Here is a 19,041-nt window from a genome sequence, read left to right as displayed (position 1 = left end):
AAAGCAAGAAAACAGGCCCATTGTCGGGAGTGCACGGGAACAAAGGGCCCCTCTGTGGGGCAGGGACAATGCCTCCTCCCCCAGCCCCTGCGGCTCCCCAGCCCCACGGGCTCGGGCTCCCTGCGGGCCCAGGCCCCGTGCCTTCCCCGCCCCTCCTAGCGCTTCGGCTTCCCCTCCTCTGTCCCTGAACTCGTCCCTTCGGCCTGCTCTCCCTCGTCCACCCCAGGGGCGTGGGCAGGTGGAGGAAGGGGCTGAGAAGGCAGCTTCTGTGCCCGGGACTTGGCCTGAGTGCCTGTCCCTGTCCACCATCTACCGTCCACCGTCCGCTGCGTCCTGGTGACCCTCTTCTAGTTCGGCCGGCCCCGGGCTGGTGGGCGCCTCCACGGGTGGTTCCTGTCCAGACGGACTCGCTGGTGTCTGGGGAATAAAGTAGAGGCACCCTGGCCACCCACACCACCGTGGGGTGCTGGGGCGGGGGCTGGGAGTCGGCCAGGAGCCCTGGCAGGGCCTGGACCACCGGGTGCTGGTAAGGGGTGGGGGGCAAGCTGGCCCAGGGGGTGGTGGCGTGTTTCGCCTGCCTCGCCGCTTCCCCAACTTTCGCGCCCCTCTTCCGGGAGATGCCTCCCCACTGTTCCCTCCGGCTGGAAGTCTGGCAAACGTGCCTGAAGGCAGGGCAACTGTGAGTCAGCTCCTGAAGCCCAGAGCTGCAGGGCCCGCCCCCTGGGCAGCTTCCCCACGCCCAGCGTCTGTGCCCGCCTGCACTGCTGACCAGGGTCCCCGCACGATCGCACCTGTGGGAGGCTCTTGGGTCTGGATGCCCGGCTCCGCCTCACCTGTGGGCACACAGGCCAGGGCCCCCACGCACAGAGCCATGGAAACCGAAGGAACCCGGCCTGGCATGGTGCGTGAGACCGGACAGCTCTGGTGGGCTCGGGCAGGCGCCCGCCACAGGCCGGCTGCTGGGTGGTCCTCAGTGATTTAGCAGGAACGGCTTTGCCGCGGTGCAGCCGTCCCTGGGGCACCTGCGCGGACTGAAAGGCACAGCCCTGACACCCTCAGTCTGCACGGCCACGGCCACCGCAGGCACGCAGCCCGCATATCCCTCCCCCACTCGGGACCACCCACCCGTCTTCCGGCAGCCAGTCCTACAGGAGTCTGAAGGGCGTGCCCGCTAATGGAGCTGTTTTTGTTTTATTGTAGGCCTTCATGAAGATGCACGCACATCGGCTGGGTGGAAAGGACCCCGCCACCCGGTGAACTGTGAGTGCCAGCCGAGCAGTCGCCTTGGGGTGTGTCTGGAGCTCTGTCCTCAGGCGGCGGATGTGCTCCGCAGGGTGGCTGTCCACAGTCTGTCTGCAGCCCCCTCCTGTCCCCAGGCCTGTCCCCTGGGGAGTGGGGCAAATGTGGGCGGCAGGCGCACAGCCCAGCAGCGGGCAGGGCCCGGGTGCGGGAGGAAAGCTGAATGGGGCCTGGCCGTGGAGGGCGTGCTAGGTCACGTCTACCCCCAGGCACTCCTCTGCACAGCCCTGCATTTGGTGTCAGAAGGGGCTGGCGCTTTCTGAGAGCACCTGGGGAGGGGCCCGCAGACACGGGAGGGCTGCAGGGGTGGCCCCCTGGTCTCGGAGCCCTGTGACTGCAGCCAGGGCATCAGAGCAAGTGCCCAGCGTTCTCGACAGCAGGCCTGTCCCCTGCCTGTCCCCGGGACTCCTCGGAGCAGCGGCTGCCATCCCCTCGCTTCACTTGGGACCGTGACGAGGGGCACGGGGTGAGGGGCACGGGATGAGGGGCACACTGCTGACCAGCCCGCCATCGCCCGTGTGCACGGCCACTCGGCCGCGGTCACAACTGTCTGCAGACACTTCCCCTGCTGCTCTGGGCGCAGTGCCGGGCAGGGCGGTGCCCTCGTCAAGGCCCCCCCTTACGCCCGGCGCCTGTGCTGGGACAGTCCTAGACCCTGTCCACACGGGAGACTAAGTGTGGCCTGGCTAGGCGGCCGGCAGATAAACCCAGAGGTCAAGTTCCCAAGCCTGTGGTCGCTGTGTTTGCCAGCGGACAATGCCACCTATTGAGTCGGCGCATCTGTGAGCCTCCCTCTCTCTCTGCTGGTGTTGCCTCAACTCTGGTGACAGGTCTGTGGTGTGGCCGCCGGCCAGGGGCCGGGAGATGTGCAGTCACCAGGAGGTGCTGAGATTTGTGGCAAGGGACTGGCCTTTGGGGTGTGCGGGCTGACTCGCAGCTCTGAAATGCGGGAGGCGTGCCCAGGGCAAAGCTGCCGTCGTACGTAGTAAAAAGAAAACCAGGAAGGCCCTGGATGCTGGGAGGTCAAACCTAACTTTCCCAAGTGTCTCACGGGTCGGGGAGGGAAGACCGTGGAAATTCGAGTTTTCCCGCAGCCAGGCGGACAGAAAGTGGCGACCCCTTTCCCTGAGAGACTTGAATGACCCGGGTGGGTCTGAGTCTCCCGCCCAGGGTGTGGCCTCGGGGGCCCCGCTGTCCTTCCTGGGGGCCCCGAGCTGACGGGCCGCTTGGCCGCTGGGAAATGTGGGAGCTGCACTCTGCTGCTCCGTGTGATGGGGTTTCCGCCTTGTCCCCACGGGCCCCAAAACAACACGATTTCTTGGTAAAAAGAAATTACACAAGAGCAGATTCTTGACCATAAGTGTTTGAAAACAAACTCATGAACCATCTATGAGAAACATGGGCTCAATCTATTTTCTTTCTTCTGAAAAGAAAAAAAAAAGATGGACCCAAGTTATTATTTGGCTTCCTGAGCACACACGCCCTTCCCGGGCACCGTGACGGTGTTTGCACAGTTCTCCCTTTCCAAGTCACCCAGGACCTAGCAGAGGTGTGCAACCTCTCGGCGTCGCTGGGCCACGCCGGAAGAAGCAGGGTTGTCTGGGCCTTGTGTTAAAGGCACAAACACTAATGGAAACTGATGAGCAAGAAAAAGGTCTGTGCGTAGTTTTCACGAGATCCATCACTGCAGATACGCCAAAAAAGTGCTCATGTAATAACCCTAATTACGCAGCGGCCCTTTCGATAATCTTTTAAACTTGTTGAGTAGGACCCAAGTTTGTCATTACTGATTATAGAAAATGTACATGTCTAAGTAATAAAACTTAGTAATGTCTGTAAATGTATGATTTTGTGTCTGGCCACATTCCTAGTCATCCTGGGCTGCATGGGGGCCCGCAGGTTGGGTACCCCGGTCACTAGTCACATTTTCTAGGTGGTTAGGTGGAAGCTCAGGGGCCTGCATGAGTCACACAGGTTTTACACGTCTCAGAAACCAAAACAGGATGTCCGAACTGAGTCCAAATCCCTTGCTGGGCCCACACATGGTACTCCGTGTATTTCCTTCTCATTTCTGCTGCTTGGCCAGAAAACGTCACAATTATCAGCGTGTTCTTGCGTGGCACGCTACAGCAAATGTCACTCACCTCTCTGCCTGTCAGTCAGGACCACTATGATGACTGGGCAGAAGACCTTAGAACAAAACAGTCAAAGAACACTCAGAACAGGGGCTAGAATGATTTCTCTGATATGCAAGTCCCTGAGAGGGAAGATCTTTCCTGACCGATTCACGCTCTAGTATCTCTGCGGTGCGCTGCACGATAGGTCTGACATAACATGTAAAAGTAGCTTAGTCAGTTTCCATAAAACAAGCAAATGCTAATAATAAACACTGCTGAAATGTTGCCTCGTTTATGCACTTAATGTTATTTATTTGCTGACCTTTGTAGCCTTTGCGAGTGAGCTACGATTTGTATATTTGTATTAGTCAATACGTGCAGGAAAGAACTCTTGAGCATAGGGTTTTAAGGGCGCTCCTGTGTCATGAAGTTAGTCTTGTGACATTTGGCTATTTTGTATGTACGCAGTTCTGACTTCGCGTTACTTGCAGACTGAGATTGAGGGACGTGTGTAGCCTCTTTGACACATCTGCTTGGCTGGCCAGGGAACAGGTCAGGCTCCTGAGCTGTCCTTTGGGTTTCTTTGTGTTGTTCTTGGTGTTGAAGATGCTCTGTCTGACTTCTCTCCCTTCGGCAGCAACGGTAGCGATACTTTGTTTCCTTTGTAATTATAAAGTAAATAAAGAGTTCTGGGCACGGAAGGGCGGCTTCTCGAGCATCCTGGCCCTGGCCCTGGCCCTGGCCCTGGGCTTCTGTTTGGATCCACTCACCCGTCACCCTGTGGCCCACCTTGGCTGGGCTGGGTGCTGTGCACTGTGGGGCTGGGGGACGCGCGGCGGGGGGGGATGGGGAGCTGGAAGGTGAGGCTGTGCCTCCCGCGACAGCACCTTCCGGCCCTGCCAAGCCACGGAAGGCCACAACGGATGTTCCCTGGGGAGTTACCCGGGGCGGGGGGGGGGGGGGAAGGAGCTTCCGGCTACAGCAAGCTTTAAAAATCGCCTCGGAATGTAGGGAATCAGTGCTTTCCCTAAGGCCCAGGACTTGGCGGGACGAGGGCAGGGGACCCTCCCAGGAGCCAGGACGTCTCAGTCGGCCAGGCGGGTCGAGGAGGGAAGGGGCGGCACCCTGGGGGTGATCGATCCCGCGCCCCCCGCCCACGCGTGCGCGGCCGGGCGGGGCGTTGGGCCGCGGGGTTGGGGGGGGGGGCTCGGGCGGCCACGTGGCCTCTCAGGAATGCGCGGGCGCGGGGGCGGGGCGAGGCCGAGGAACGGGCAGGCACTTCAGCCAATGGGCTCCTGGTATCGTCAGGTCAGGCCAATCACGACGTGGGGGTGGAGCCGCCTCCCTCTGGGCGGGGCCGGAGCGCATCCCGGGGCGGTGGACGCGGGGCGGGGAGAGGGGCGCTCGGAGGTACGGCGCTGGGGGTCCGGGCGGGGTGAGTGCGGGCCGGGAGGGAGGGAGAGCGGGAGTCTCCGTCGGTTGGTCGCGGGCTCGGCCCCCCCAACTTTAGTGGGGTGCCCCCTGTTCCCACCAATGACGGTGCAGGTAACGGGGCCGCGAGCAGCCCCCCAACTTCAGCTGGCGGCCCCTGTCTTCCGGGCACAGTGCAGGTAATGGGCCAGGCCCTGGGAGCAGCCCCCCGTTTTTCGCGGGGTGTCCGAGTCCCCCGGGGACCACGGTGATGGGCCCGAGACTCCAAGGACAGTGGGGAACGTGCAGTCGGGACCCCGGCGCTGGAGGCGGGGGAAAGCGCGACCCCACTGGCGCGGCGTGGGGATGAGCAGAGGCGTTTGGGTGGGGGCCGTCCCTGGAAGTGGCCCGTGAGGGCGCAGTCCGCGGCCCGCTCGAGACGGAGGTAGTTGCTGGAACTCCTGTGCGCCAGGCGTCCCCTCCCAGGTACCTGCCGCTGCAGCCGAAGGGGTGCAGCCGCTGGCCGGCAGGCGCCCTGGCGCTCCGCCCGGGCCCCGCGCCCTCTGGGGGACCCCAGGTGTGGGACCTAGAAACCCGAGTGGGCGCCTCGGCTTTTCGTAGGCTGTCAGTGCCCTGCGAGAGCAGCAGCCGTGTTCCGTGCAGCAGCGACCTGTGCAGGAGGCGAAACGCGCTCCGCTCGCCGGTGCGGTGGGCTTCCGTCCCGCCCTCCGGGTGCGCCGCAGGGCGAGTGGAGTCGCTGCGGTTCGCGCGGAGTTCCTGAGTGTCCCTCCAGCGGGGCCGCTGCAGGAGATAACGTTTCCTCGGTTCACGGAAGGCTTAAAATATAGCTTAAATATCTCTTTTGTGGGAAGTGACTCGTACTGGACCAGAGTGCTGCGGTTAACTGTTTGTGTACTTTAAAGTATAATTTGCCCCCTGAGCCCTGACGGCATGTATTTGCTTGGCCCTGGGTCACGGCCGGGCGGCCATTATCTGCGGTTCCGGACCCCGTGGCCTTGGAGTCAGACACAGACCTCTATGCCTGGCTTCTGGGCGGCGAGAGAAGTCGCCCAGCTCCCGTTTTGTGACTGACGAGTGCCTCCTTCGGAGTTCAGACAGTCAGGCCAGAGGTGCGGTGCACGTGCTCAAAGGAGCTTTCTGTCTTGTAAAAGCTGAGCCTGACTTTGCAGTTTTACCAAACTCGTCATCTTGATATTTGGGGATGCACATTTTCTCTTTTTTTGGGGGGGGTTGGGGGGAGGTTAGAGGAAAGCTCCTCGGGAATTCAGGATGGAGGCGGCCTGGGCGGAGCCCCCTGTCACCTCGGGTTGGTCGCTCTCGGGGCGGCCGGGAGGTCGATGCACGAAAAGGCTCTTCCATTGGGAAATGCTCGGCCTGAGTGAGAGCGAGAGAGAGAACAAGGCGGTGGTTTAATGGTGGTGCCACTCCGTGAAAACGTCGTCCTAGAAACTTAGGAGCCCTGTTGTGCGGGACGCTCTTCTCTTGCTGCACAGGGATCCTAGACGTGCGGCAGCGAAACGTGCAGACCGCGCACCTGTGCAGCGCTGGCGCAGGTGGGAAGGCGGTGGAGTGGCGCAGGGCAGACGGGGGACGCGGGCGTTAAACATTCACGAGGCGGATCGCCGCCCCCGGTGCGGCTCCTGGAAGTGTGGTTTCGGGGGAACGAGGGGACGGTGTTCGGGGAGCTTCGCGGGCGAGGGGAATTCCGGGTCCAGGGAAACCGGGCGAGGTCCCAGAGAGGAGGCCGCGGTTTCGCTCAGCAGGGGGTGTGGCTCGGGGCCAGGCCCAGGCCCAGAGGGTGGCCCTGCCTGTCCTGAGTCTCAGGTGCAGGCTCAGGCGTCCTGTGTCGTGCGTGGGCCCCGCCTGAGAGCAGGTGAGGTGCAGAGCTGGCAAAGGGCCTTCTCCTGGGGCCCCCCCTTGCCTGTTCTTCCTGACCCAGGTCAGCCTTTCCAGAGCTGCCAGGCCTAGCAGGTCGCGTTTGCTTCTTGGTTTGCTTTTGTGTGTGAGTTTTCAAAATGAGCAGTCGTTTCGTGGAGGTGACCGGTCCCAGGGGCGCCGGCCATTCTTCTGCCTCCTGCCCGTCTTTGGATCCTGGCAGGTGTGCACACCTGCCAGCAGAGAGGGCTCTCTGTGGGCTGCCGATGTTTTCTGTTTTCATTAAACAGTGTTTAAAGACTTTAACATAGTAAAAGGAGTTTTTTTAAGGTTTAAAACTTTTCTCTTCCGTGAACCGTCTTGTGATACTAGAAGTGACTTTTAAAGTGGACTATACTGTCCCAGCTGTCACGGCCGAGCACTGCCCTGGTGCGAGGGGGCGTGGACAAGGCTGCACGTTCAGGGTCCGAGGTCGGCGGGGTGCGCTGTGTTTCTGGGGGAGCAGCCGGGCACCGGCTTCCCATGGGGCTGCCTACTCGGGGTGCAGTCGAGGCCCCAGGATCTCGACTCCGTGAGTCCCTGGGGAAGCAAAGGAACGAGTCCTCTCCACCCTGATGGCCGGGCAGCGAGGCCCCGGGGTCTCCCGGGCCCAGGCCGTGCTCCCGACCCGGGCCGGGCGCGTGGCGTCTGCTGTGGGGACCAGACCCTCACATGGGCCGTCACTGTTGTTTGTAAGGAAAGCAGTGCGCACATTCGACCTCCAGAGCCCTGTACGCGCATGCGCGCTGGGCTCCTGTGCCCCTCAGTGGCACGGAGGAAGAGCCGAGTGGACAGGAGAGGCCAGGGCTGCACTTGGTGAGCGTGTGCTCTGCACAGCTGCTGCGTGCCTCGTTTGCCTTGTTCTCTGGTGGGGAAAGGGCTGCAGCCTCTGCCGGGGCTCTGACTGTTGGAGCTCGTGGGCGTGTTTGGAGTGAGAGGGTTGACAGTAGAGTGGTCCTCACACCCGTGTGCGGCCCGGACCTGACGGGCCTGGGTCTCCGGAAGCTGCAGTTGGGGCTGAGCACATGGGGCTGCTTGGCTGGGGCTGATGGCCTTCAGCCTGGGAGTGCGGGGCACCTGCTGAGCAGAGCAGCCAGGACAGGGTTGCCGTGGGGTCCGTGGGTCGCCTCAGCCCAGCGCCGCAAGACGAGCGCAGCTCAGAGGCCAGAGCACCTTGGCGTCCAGGTGTTGCACTCTGGCGGAAGGCACGCGGTGTGCAGGTCTGAGCCTGGCCCCCAGCCAGCCCAGGCAGCTGCCAGGTGACGGGCCAGGTGAGTGGCGTGCGGCAGGCGGAGTTCAGCCTCCCGTTGGTTCATCAGGTGGCAGCAGCTCGCTGGGCTGGTGGGCGCCCAGACCCAGGCGGGCCGCCCAGGACTCCAGAGCCTGGCCCCACCGGTGCGCGGGGCAGCGTGCAGGTGGGGGCTGAGGGCGCAGGCAGGCCGGTGGCAGGTGGGGGGTGGGGTCAGTGCCCCCCCCCCCCGGCCCTCTGTGCTTTTTCCCCGCCCGCTGCTGTGCCGTCGGGGTCCCTGGAGGTCCGGGAAGGCGGCCTCTGGGGGCAAGGCTTCGGGAGCAGACCGTGCCAGCCCCCTCGGGGAGCTGGGCCGGTGCAACGGTGCAGCCCCAGGAGCAGGGCGCTGCCTGTCTCCGAGAGGGCAGCCGGGGGCGAGGGCCCACCTCCTGCCGACGCAGCTGGCGCCGCACGGACGCGCAGACAGACGGGTGTCCCGCCGGCATGCGGGGGACAACGACGTGCGGAGAAGAGAGGCAGAGGCGGACGCGCAGAGGGTGGTCTAGGAGAGGGGTCCGCGTCGGCCTGACCAGTCCTCGTTCAGAACCCACGATTTCGGTCGGAGGAGGAAGAGGACACCAGTGCCCAGGAGACTGGGGGGGGGGGGTGGGCGGGGCCGGTCCGGCCGTGACCCCAGGGGCAGAAGCAGGCCCTGGCTCCCATGCCCGGTGAAGGCCAGTTCGCTGAAGACTGGCCGGCGGGACTCTGCCGGGTTTCGCCCCCAGGTTATTTCCGGGAGGTTCCTAGTCCTCGTGACCCGCAGGCGGAGCCCTGACCCGGAGCCAGCGTCCCCCCCAACCCTGGGCCATCCCTGGGGTGCCCTGCCGGCCTTGGGCAGCTCCCCGACCTGCTCTGACTGCCTGTCTCCTCCCGCAGGCCTGCCCCAGCCCCAGGCTTCAGAGCCACGGCATGGACCCGCCGGAGCCGCCCGCCCCTGCGCCCCAAGGTAAGGACTGCACCGTGCAGGAGGCCCGCCAGCGGAGGCCCTGCCAGTGACAGTGTGGTGATGGCGAGGGGGCAGTGGCTGTGACGGGAGATGACACGACGATGGCTTCTCTCTGGGGACTCCCTGCCCTCGGTCAGCGGGCTGTGGGGCTGGGCTGGCCGCTCCTCGTCCGAGGGGCCGTGTCCGAGCCGTGCGTCCCCGGCTCTGGTCCTGTCCCCTCGGCCCGTGTGCCTCTGTCTGTGCCAGGACCACACGCAGGGGACGCTGGCACCTCACCCGGGAGCCTCAGAGACACAGGTGACGGGGACAGAGGGAGGTGGCCTCGGAGGGGGTGCCTTTGTTCTAGGGGACGTCACTGTCCAGCACAGGCCGAGGCCACTCCGGTGACACCCAGAACCAGGGGGAGGCCAGGAGGGACTTGTGAGCAGCCCCTTGTCGGGGGAGGGGTGGCAGCTGCCGCCTCTGAAACACTTTCTCTTCTCATCGTCTTTGCTTTCAAACAACAAGAGACGAGAAACTAGACGAGAAACAAATAGTAGCCTGCACGGGAGAGAAGAGAAACAAACGCCCTGTCCCAGATGAAGCGCTCACATTGTAACCACTGCTTCCCAGGGCCCCGGAACAGAACGCGCGTCTCCTGTCTCTGGCCTCAGCAGTGGACGTTCTGTCGGTCTCTTCTCACGGTGCTCGCCGGCGGCACGTCTCTGGAGGCTGTTCCCGGTTGGGGCAGTCCCCGGGGCGGTGTGTGTCCGAGCCCCGCAGCCAGCTCCCCCGTGCGGGGGCAGGCCCGGGTCACTTGGGCGGGCTGGGGGCTGCGGGCGGTCAGGACGGGCTCAGGGCAGAGGACGGGGGCTCACCCCCCGCCCTGCTCCCTCTGCTCTGGCAGCCTGGACTCCTCACAGACTCGCGTCCAACCGGGTGCGAGACGTCGCCCTGTGACTTGTGTGACTTTCAGTGAGAGGGGAAACCGCTGTCACTGAAATAGGCCACCTGACTTCCTTTCCTTGGGCACTGTGCCGGGCACGCCAGCTCGAAGGCAGCAGAGTGGGTGCCCGTGGGCTCTGGCTGCACTGTCTTCAGGGTTAAGGGTGTGAGGGAGGGTGGCACCCGCGTCCCTGGGTGCACGAGGTCAGGGTGCAGCTGGCGTGTTTGGGCGGGGGGAGCGGCAGGGACCGCAGCCTGAGGTGGGGAGAGAACGGGGCCTGCAGGTGTGGGGCCGGGAAGGGGGCCCCTGGTTCCAGCTCTGAGGGCCCGTGCAAGGACTGGCAGCATTGAGGTCTGGAGTCCGGGCCGACCCACGGAGCGCGGCCGGGTCCTGCACCTGGGAACCTGGGAGCCACACCAGGAGGCAGGGACAGGGCTGGGTGGTTGCTGTGGACGTCACAAGCCGCCAGGCGCCCGAGGTGGGGGACTCTCTGGGCATCAGAAGCAGAAGGACCGGTGACCAGCTGATGCCCGGTGCTGGGGCTGCCGAGTCCAGGGGGTGGTCAGGGGAGCGAAGTTTCTGGCCTCCAGAGGAAGGTCGTTCCCGGGGGGACAGAGGGGAGCAGGCCGTGCCGCCGCAGGGCCCGTGGGCAGCTGGAGGCTTCCCGGTCAGTCCGTCCCTGCCTCCTCCTGGCGCAGCCCCGGGGTCAGCGAGGGCTTCGCCTGTCCCGTGCTGGCTCAGCCACGTCAGCGTGTGTCACACGCGTGATTTGGGAGCAAACCTCGCAGAAAACCCGCTGGCCAAGTGACCGCAGGGTCGCAGGTCCACCGAAAGCCCCCGCAGCGAGGGCGTGCACCGCCGCTCCGCCCTCCCGCGCCGGTGCTGGCCGTCCACCCTCCGCGCCCCTCGGCCTTGCTTTTTTAAAAAACTCGTTTCGTAAGAATCGCTTTGAGGCGTATTGACGTAATTGTTCAAGTTCAGCTGCAAAACGTGGCTTCCGGAGGGGCGCGGTGGGGCGGCTCGGTCACCTCGCGCGGGCGGGCGTTCTCTCAGGAGTGTGAAATCGGGTTTGCTGGTGACGAGTGTGAACGCGTCGTTTCTTTCTTTCAACTGTAGAGGGTGAAGCCAAGTTCGACGCCAGCAAGAACGAGGAGGAGGAGGAGGAGGAGGGAGAGCAGTTCGATTTCGACAGCGGAGACGAGGCTCCAGAGGCAGACAGGTGTGCGCCGGGCGCCCCTGTGGCCAGTCCTGCGGGGACGGCCGCCACCGCCAGCTCAGGTGAGTCCCGGGGACCCGGCCACACCCCCATCTCCGGGCGGGTGGAGCCCCACTGGGGAGGGGGTGTCCCCCGGGAGGGCTGTGACGGTTCGGTGCCGTGGCCGGAGCGGAGGTGACTCCGTGTACCTTGGCGGAGCTTCTCCGACTCGTGCCGTGTCCAGGATTTCGTACCTTGTTTTCTGTTTGGAGGGAACAGGTGTGCCTGGCCTGTCCCAAAGGCGGCCTCAGCAGCGCCCCCCGGTGGCCCCCGAGATAGTGTCAGACTGACGCGGTTGGAGAGGAGTTCAGTGCCGCGGTTCAGTCCTGCTTCGGTGTTGGGAGGGGGGCCCGGCGGGCGTACTCACGGCCCGTGGGTGGGCGGGCGGAGTTGCAGCGCTGTGTGTGCAGCGGGCCCTCGGGAGCCAGCGGTCCCGCCGTCCGGCAGCTCTGACGCGCTCGTGTCTGTGGGTGGGCATTCCGGGAGCTGCCAGGCCCGATGCCCACCTGCCCTGGCGTGTGCCCTCCCCAGAGTCGGGTGCTCCGTCCACGCCCAGAGACCTGGGACCCGCTGGGGTCGGGGGTCAGCGCTGCAGGAGCCGGGGGGCCTGATGCCGTGTTTGCCTCCAGGAGGGGAAGCCGGAACAGGAGCCGACGGGGCCCTGCTGGTGGAGCCGACCAAGCTGGGGGTCCCCGCGAGAGTCAACCCCTACTCCGTCATCGACATCACGCCCTTCCAGGAGGAGCAGCCCCCGCCCCCCTCCCCCGAGGCCCAGGAGGAGGGCGCCAGCCCGCCGGTGCCCAGCGGGTACTCGGTGCCCGTGCCCTGCGGCTATGCCGTGCCCTCCAGCCTGCCCGCCCTCCTGCCTGCCTACTCCAGCCCCGTGGTCGTGCGCGCCGCGTCCCCGGACGAGGAAGGTAGGCCCCCGACCCCTGCGACCCCTGCGACCCCTGCGACCCCTGCGACCTGCGCCCGTCCTGTCCTTACGAAGGTGGCCGCTGGGCCCCGGCCGTTTCCTTCTGGGCCAGGATCACCGTGCAGGGGGGTCTCGGAGCCCGTTGTGCGGGAAACCCTGAGGCAGAGTCTGACGTGGGACTCCCCCCGCCCGGCCTCCTTGTCCCTTACCCAGGGTCCCCAAGCCTGTGTTCGTGGGCGAATTTATTTCCTTTTATTGTAAAGAGTCCTCACACACGCACACGCTCCCATACCGGCCCCTGACCGGGAGTCTGCCTGCCAGGGCCGGTCTGCGGGGCTGGGGTCTCCGTTCCCGGGACTGCAGAGACCAGAAGGCTGGGTCTCCCCCGGGGCCTTTCTTCGGACAGACCTGTGCTCCCTGGGGAGACGCCGGAGCACTCAGGGGCCTCGAGAACCATCGAGTTAACGCCCTAAGCTTCCCCATGGGCCGCCTGGCAGACCCCTGCTGCCGGGGACGGGTGACCCCCTCACTGGGTGCGGGGGCGTCCCCGCGGCTGTGCCCTCCAAGCTCTCCTGGACCCAGGTCCCCTGCGGAGCGGGCCCAGAGCGGCCGGGAATGGCTCCTGGCACCGAGCAGGTTCCTTCTGAGAGGCCGTGGGACAGCGCTCCCTGCTGTGGCCGCCGGTGGGTGAGCCCCGCGGCCTTTGTCCCGAGCTGCCGCCGTCACCGGACGTGAGAGGGACTGCGCGTGTGCACGGGCGTGTGCGCAGGCGGGAACGCGTGTGCCTGCGTGTGCGTGCCCACGGGAGAGCAGGGAAAGGTCCGGTTGTCAGACATCACAAACGTGGGCATCTCTCCCTGGAGCTCTGCTGAGCTCCCCAGCAGACCCACTTTGAAACCAGTCGCCGTCGCCCTTTCCCGGGAGAACTGCACAAGCGGGTCAGCAGGGGGCGCTGTTTCCCTCCGACGCTTCTGTCTCTGTTCGCTGGGGGGGCTCCATGAGCACCGTGGATGTCGGTCTGTCCTGCGATCCCCTCGGGAACACACTTCATCGGGAAGCGGAAAAACCTGGATGCCGGCACCTCGCCGTCTCCTTGCTAGGATAAGCTTATGGTGGATGGAAAACAAAACGCGAATCGTCTTAAAGAGGAAAATCAACCTGATGACGAGCGTTCTCGTAGGCATCGAGTGGCACACACTTTTTTTTCTCCTGGCAGAAGCCCCCGAAGTGGCAGACGACGGCCAGTTCCGTCCCCTGAGCTCGGAGGACCCCGCGAACAGGTGCCTGCTGCCTCAACGGGGGCCTTCCGAGCGCCCGAGGGTTTCTCTGGAGGCCGGGCGCGGCGCTGCCCTGGGCCCCTGGCGGCCCTCGCCTCCCTGTGCGCCCGACACTCGCCCCCTCGCCCAGTCCCCAGGGCCCCCCCCTCCCAGCGCCGGGACTCGGGGAGACACCGGCGGGCGTGACCCCGCGTGGGAACGAGGGACGGGCGCGTGGCCCCCCTGGACTCCCGTGGGGAGACGCTCAGAGCCCTTCCACCGGAAGCACGTTTTTAACTCTGCCTGAGCCGGGGCTCACCTGGGACCCTCAGCCGGCGGGTGGGGGAGCATCCGTGTCCTCTGGGGACACGCAGCAGCCCGGCGAGGGGGTGGGTCGCCAGGTGGTGACTGACGGTTTGCTTTCCCGCAGCGAGGACCGGGCCCACGCCGAGGACAGCGCCCTCGCCCGCTGGGTGGCGGACCCGGCCAACACCGCGTGGATGGAGAGTAAGCAGCCAGCCCGGGGGGCCGCGGCGTCACGGTCCTCGAGGAGCCTGGTGCCCGGAGTCGGGGCTCAGTGCTCCTGTGCGCGTGTGTTCACCACAACTCCGCACCCACCCGGGTGTCCCAACCCAGGCGTCCCCACCCAGCACCCTCCGCCGGCTGCGGGTAGGGGGGAGGTCCCGCGTTTATTTGAGCGAACCAGCGCCCCACGTAACGCAGTTGGGGAAGTCTTGTCCCGAGAGCTCAGCGTTCCCGTACGTCCGCGTGGCTGCCTCCTGGGCCTGGGCACAGGGCCTCGCGGCCGGTCCCCGGTCTGTGGGATGTCTCCCCGTCACATGGCCGCGCGGGGCTGCCCCGGGGGTCCAACACTCCGCGTTTTCTAGGTCAGGACACGCTAATGTCGGGAACGTGAGGGTCTTGAAAGAACCACACGGAGAGGGGCAGTCGACCCTCCCGCGATGGCGCCGGTCGCCCTGGACGCCGTGCAGCTCCCTGTTGTTGCAGACGTTTCGGGGCGGCCCCTGCAGGCGGTTTCCTTCGGTCCCAGGGGGACGCCCTGGGCCGGGCAGGGCGCCGCACTTTGGGGAGGCCCCCGTGGCTGCCCCGCAGGCCGACCGTCGGGCGACCGTGGCGCGGTGGGGGATGGGCGGCGGCCCTGGGGCGGGTGACGCGTGCTGGGCTGCCCCTGCCCGGTGGTGGAAGTCTCCCTCCTCTCGTTCCAGACCCGGAGGAAGCCGTCTACGACGACGTGCCGCGGGAGACCTCCGACTCGGAGCCAGGTGCGCTTTGCCCGGGGCGAGCGTGGGGGCCGCGGCCTCGCAGCGGCTCCCCCTGGGCACATGGACACACCTGTGTGCTGCGGGCGTGTGCTGCGTGCGTTATTGCGTCTCGGTGCTACCGTGTGCTGTGTGCGCACATGTGCGTGTCCGTGTCACAACACCCCTTCGAGGGTCGTTGCCTTAGTCCCCCAAAGAGGCAGAAGGACTTGAAGGTACGGGAGGTGTGACCGAGAAGGTGGAACCGTGGATTCCGGGAAGGACCAGCGTACGTCTGACCAGTGAGGAAACAGGAGAAGGGATCACTGAGGTTCCCTGGAGTTGAAGACGGAAGTCCCCAGGTTGTGGAGACACTGAGTGCAGCTCTGAAGGGGGCTGAGCATCCGTCAGCCTATCCCGGGGCTCGTGCGCTGGGTGCTCCCGGCTCCGCCCCCACGGGGAGCCCTGAAAGGCCACGAGGCAGGGAGCAGGTTGCCCTCGGAGGGACCAGGATTTGGAAAGACGAGCAGCACCGGGAGGCGGTGCAGAACAGCGGGCGCATGAGCTGGTGGGTCTGTGGGTCGGTGGGACCCGGCGCCGGCCCGGCGCTGAGCACCCAGCGGCAAGGGCCGGACTTAGGTGGGTGACGGCGGGCGTGGTGGCTGCCCCTGGGTCCTCGGGTGGGCGTCCTTCAGGGGCAGGGCGTAGGGCTGATTTTGTACGCGGTGGTGCAGGTGTGCGTGTCGCGGGTCAGCACTGAGAGAGTGGAAATAGGTAAACTTGTGAGCTGGCCGAGCAAAGCCCAGGGGCAGACGGAGAGAGAACATGCAGTAAGAAAGCAGGGCGCACTGTGTGGGGGAAAGGCGGCAGAGTTAGCCCAGAGGCGTCGGCCCTCACGGTAGCCATGGACGGACCCCAGGCGCCGGCACACGGAGTCCTCAGGTCGGACGGCGTGGCAGAGCCAGGCGTGTGCTGCGGAGGCTGCGTGAGCACACGGGGCGTTTGTGCACGAGGAGCGTGGGCCAGTCCTGCCCGCGGTGCCGCCGGTGAGGCTGTGCTGTGTTGTGCACCAGACGCCGCCAGAGCCCTTCGCTGGGGCGTGTCACAGCCTGGACTCGCGTGCACCTGCCGACACGGCCTAGAGCACATGAGCTGCACAGGACAGACGGCGTCGGATGTCGGTGGGTCCGTGATGGAAAGTCGGTGGGCCCGGAGACGGGGCCCCAGGGGTATAAGGTCAGTAAACTTCAGACGGACACGGCAGGCGGCCGACGTACAGGGCGCAGGCGGAGCCCTGCAGCTGGCAGTTCCGGACGCACATTTTTCCAAGCGCACAGGGCGCTTCTAACCCTGGCCTGCGTGGCGTGGGTCCCGGCGCAAGTGCCGACAGGTGCCGAAGACTCACTCGGTGCTCAGGCCTCACTCCCCGGGGGACACCCGGTCTGTAAAACTCAGCCCCAAATATTAGAAGATGAGAAGTCAGCCCCGACACCACTCACGGCCGAGGGTGACGCCAGAGCAGGAACCGGAGAGCGTTTCGACTCGAATGATCACGAAAACATTGCGTAAAATCTCACGGCTGGATCTCGGCGGGTAAGGAGCCAGAGAGGTCGCGGCAGCTGCTCAGAAGAGGAGGTGGAAAACCAGGAGCTCGGACTCCGACTCGGGCCCCCCCCCCCCCGGAAGAGGAGCCCAGGGGGAGTGCGTAGGGAGGGAGTCAGGGAGACCCGGCCCCAAGCCGGGAGGCGGAGCCGGGGGGCCACCAGCAGTGGCAGGAGTGGCTCCCAGGAGGGTGCAGAGTAGAGCCAAGGGGGCCCCGCAGGGCGTTGGGGGGCCGAGGGGGTCAGGGAGGGGTCGGCCAGGAGGGGGTAGCTGTGGGAGGAGTGGAGGGAAACCAGGAGAGAGGATTCTATAGACTTTTTGTGGATGAACTGAAACACTTAGCAGATTAGACGCTTCCTAACGACTCCAGGTGTCGAGTCCACCGCTCGGCCCATCAGCCAGCAGCCGGCCCTCCCAGACCCGCATGTGCCCCCCCCAAGACCACAGCCTGCTGGGTGGGGGCGGCCCCTCTGTGACACCGGCCCCTGTGGCAGGAAGGGGACGCCAGCCCCCCCGAGTCAGGATGTCAGCCTACACTTACAACCCCGCCGCCGCCGGAAGCCTGGTGCCGAATTCCCCAGACAATGCCAGGAAGTCTGGGCCAGCGGTCCCCACGCCAGCCCGGAGAGCCCTCTGCGTACTGGGGTCCCCCTGCCCCCACCGGCAGGCACTGTCCGCTGCCCCTGGAGCGCCCCCGGGAGCCGGCTGCCGGCAGGGACCCGTGGCCTCCTCTCAGAGTCCCCCGCAGGTCAGGGGCCACTCGGCGTCGGGAGCGCGAGAGGGAACAGCCGGGGAGAGGTCACGGCCCTGAAACCTGCCGCAGACGTCCCGACAGAAGCTTGTGCCCACCCAGTACTGGTCCCCTGGGGCCTGTGGACGCGGCTGCGTGCCCCCCCCACCCCGGGAGGACAGACACCCACCCGTGGGCCTCGTCACCAACAGAACTCTCTGGTGCTCGCGGGTCAGCGCGCCCCCGGCGGCCGCCCACCTCCACACTGCCCACGCGGTGTGGGCGTGACCGAGGCCGGCAACCGGCCAGGGCGGCCTCTGCCCGCAGAGGGGGCGGCTGGGGCCCCCGAGGCCAGGACACCAAGGAGGGACCCCTCCGTGGGGAGGCCTTTGTCACCGGGCCTGGCGTGTTCGTCACCAGTTCTGGGGCGACTGGTGCGAAGCAGCCGTTTCGGTGCGGTCATAGGTCGCCCACGAGTATCCATGGGCCCTTTTGCTTGTTTGTTTGTGTGTTTGTTTGCACAAAAGCAGAGTTTGCAGTTGGTCTGCAGTGAGCCTCTCTGTTCATAGTCGAATCTGTCCACCTGTCCGTCCACCTGTCCGTTCGTCTGAACACACGTCGCCCGCTGTGGGAAGCCCTCGGTGGCCGGCAGGGCGTTTGGCACGGCTGTGGCTTCTGGGGAGCACCCGGGCCCGGGGTGCAGACGGGGGCGGGGCCCTCAGAGCTCCCAGACACTGGGCCAAGCTGGCAGGCCCCCCCGACGCCCTGCCCTCCGGGGGGGGGGGGCGGCCTGAGGCTGCTCCGCCGCTCCCTCTGCTTTGCTGTCACGCCTGCACGCCCCTCCCGCCCGTGTGGGAAGTGACAGGCGGGTGTGAACGGTGGCGAGTGGCCTGCTCACCGCTCACCGCGCTGTGGCCTTCGCGCCCCAGGTGAGCTGATCTACGACGACGTGGAGAATGGGGACGAAGGCGGGGACAGCTCCCTGGAGCGCGGCTGGAGCTCCAGCGAGTTCGAGAGCTACGAGGAGCAGAGCGACCCCGAGTGCAGGAACGGGGTCCCCGGGTCCTTTCTGCGCAGCAGCCGCCGGAGGCAGGTGAGTGCGCCGTCGGCTGCGGGCGCAGGACGGGGCCGCCCGCCCGGGGGGCATTGCTGCCCGTGGCGTCTAAAGAAGTGTTTCCCGCGGCGTGGCGGGGCGTGCGGCCCGAGGGAGGCTGCAGATGCCGCGGAGGGAGGGTGCCCGTTTCGGAGAGTGAGTGGCCGCGGCAGGGCAGGGCGGTTCTGCTGTCGCCGGCCGAGTCGCTGGGGAGCCCTAAGGAAGCAGCCATCCTCGGTGTTTTAACAAAGTAGCGTAATTTTCGGACTGTAAGACGTACTTTGCCCCCAAATTCGGGAGGGAAGGAGGGGATGCATCTTACAGTCCGAGTGTAGCTTACCTGGCTGGCCGTGGGGGTGGGGCCGGCGGTAGAGCGGGGTTACAGGAGGCAGGAGCAGGGTTGCTGCTGCGTTTCCTCCCAAATTTGGGGCGGGAAGTGCATCTTCTAGTCTGAAAAATACGGTCAACAGCTCTTCTCGGAGTGCGTGTGCGTGCTGTGTAGTACGCGGACCCCACTTCGCACGCCGACGGACCCGTGCCGGTCCGCCCACGACCCGGTGTGATGCCGCCACGGTCCCCCGGGGGGTGCACCCACGCCGGGGGTGCCTGGGGCTCAGGGTTTCCGGCACGTGCAATGAGGTGTGGAACAGAACACGTTACAAGTGCTGGGAAGGGCGGACGCCCCGAGCTGCCCTTCGAGGGGCCGGGAGGGGGCACCCCGAGCTGCAGGCTGGCGAGGGGCGCAGAGGCTGAGCGTGAGCTCTGAACGGGGCGGTGCCCGTCCCCGAGGCTGGCGTCTGCGTGAGGCCCCGGGCCCTCTGCGGGCACTGGCTGTGCCCCCCATGCCGTCACGGTGGGCCTCGGCAGCTGCGGGGGCTGCAGGGGTGTCGCCGTGCTCGGCCCTTCGTGCAGGGTGGGAGGCAGCCACGGGCAGCCGGGCGGGCCGGCCCGGTCGCGGTAGATGCAGCCCGTGACCTAAGGCCTCGCCGTCGCGGCCGAATCCGCGCGTG

General features: G+C 65.9%; 1 protein-coding gene across 8 annotated transcripts in view; it reads left to right on the top strand.

Annotated features, from left to right (window-relative positions):
- The first annotated feature begins 1,238 nt into the window (after positions 1-1,238).
- Positions 1,239-19,041, top strand: part of ARHGEF10 (Rho guanine nucleotide exchange factor 10) — a 41,682-nt gene continuing 23,879 nt past the window's right edge. For 3 of the 8 annotated variants that reach the window (XM_045821383.1, XM_045821384.1, XM_045821377.1), the window contains exons 1-8: positions 4,885-5,026; positions 8,926-8,995; positions 11,037-11,198; positions 11,805-12,092; positions 13,308-13,371; positions 13,778-13,854; positions 14,574-14,630; positions 17,868-18,031. In XM_045821383.1, the coding sequence (XP_045677339.1) occupies positions 8,959-8,995; positions 11,037-11,198; positions 11,805-12,092; positions 13,308-13,371; positions 13,778-13,854; positions 14,574-14,630; positions 17,868-18,031 (849 nt within the window). In that variant the 5' untranslated portion in view covers positions 4,885-5,026; positions 8,926-8,958. Of the gene's footprint in view, positions 1,261-4,771; positions 4,852-4,884; positions 5,027-5,289; positions 5,313-8,555; positions 8,608-8,925; positions 8,996-11,036; positions 11,199-11,804; positions 12,093-13,307; positions 13,372-13,777; positions 13,855-14,573; positions 14,631-17,867; positions 18,032-19,041 lie in introns of those variants that run through there. The other 5 variants (XM_045821380.1, XM_045821378.1, XM_045821379.1 and 2 more) reach the window with 5 other exon arrangements.

The sequence above is a fragment of the Phyllostomus hastatus genome, unplaced genomic scaffold (assembly GCF_019186645.2).
Source record: "Phyllostomus hastatus isolate PE091 unplaced genomic scaffold, TTU_PhHast_1.1 phas_scaffold_46, whole genome shotgun sequence".
NCBI lineage: Eukaryota > Metazoa > Chordata > Mammalia > Chiroptera > Phyllostomidae > Phyllostomus > Phyllostomus hastatus.
This window is presented reverse-complemented; position numbering and strand designations above follow the sequence as displayed.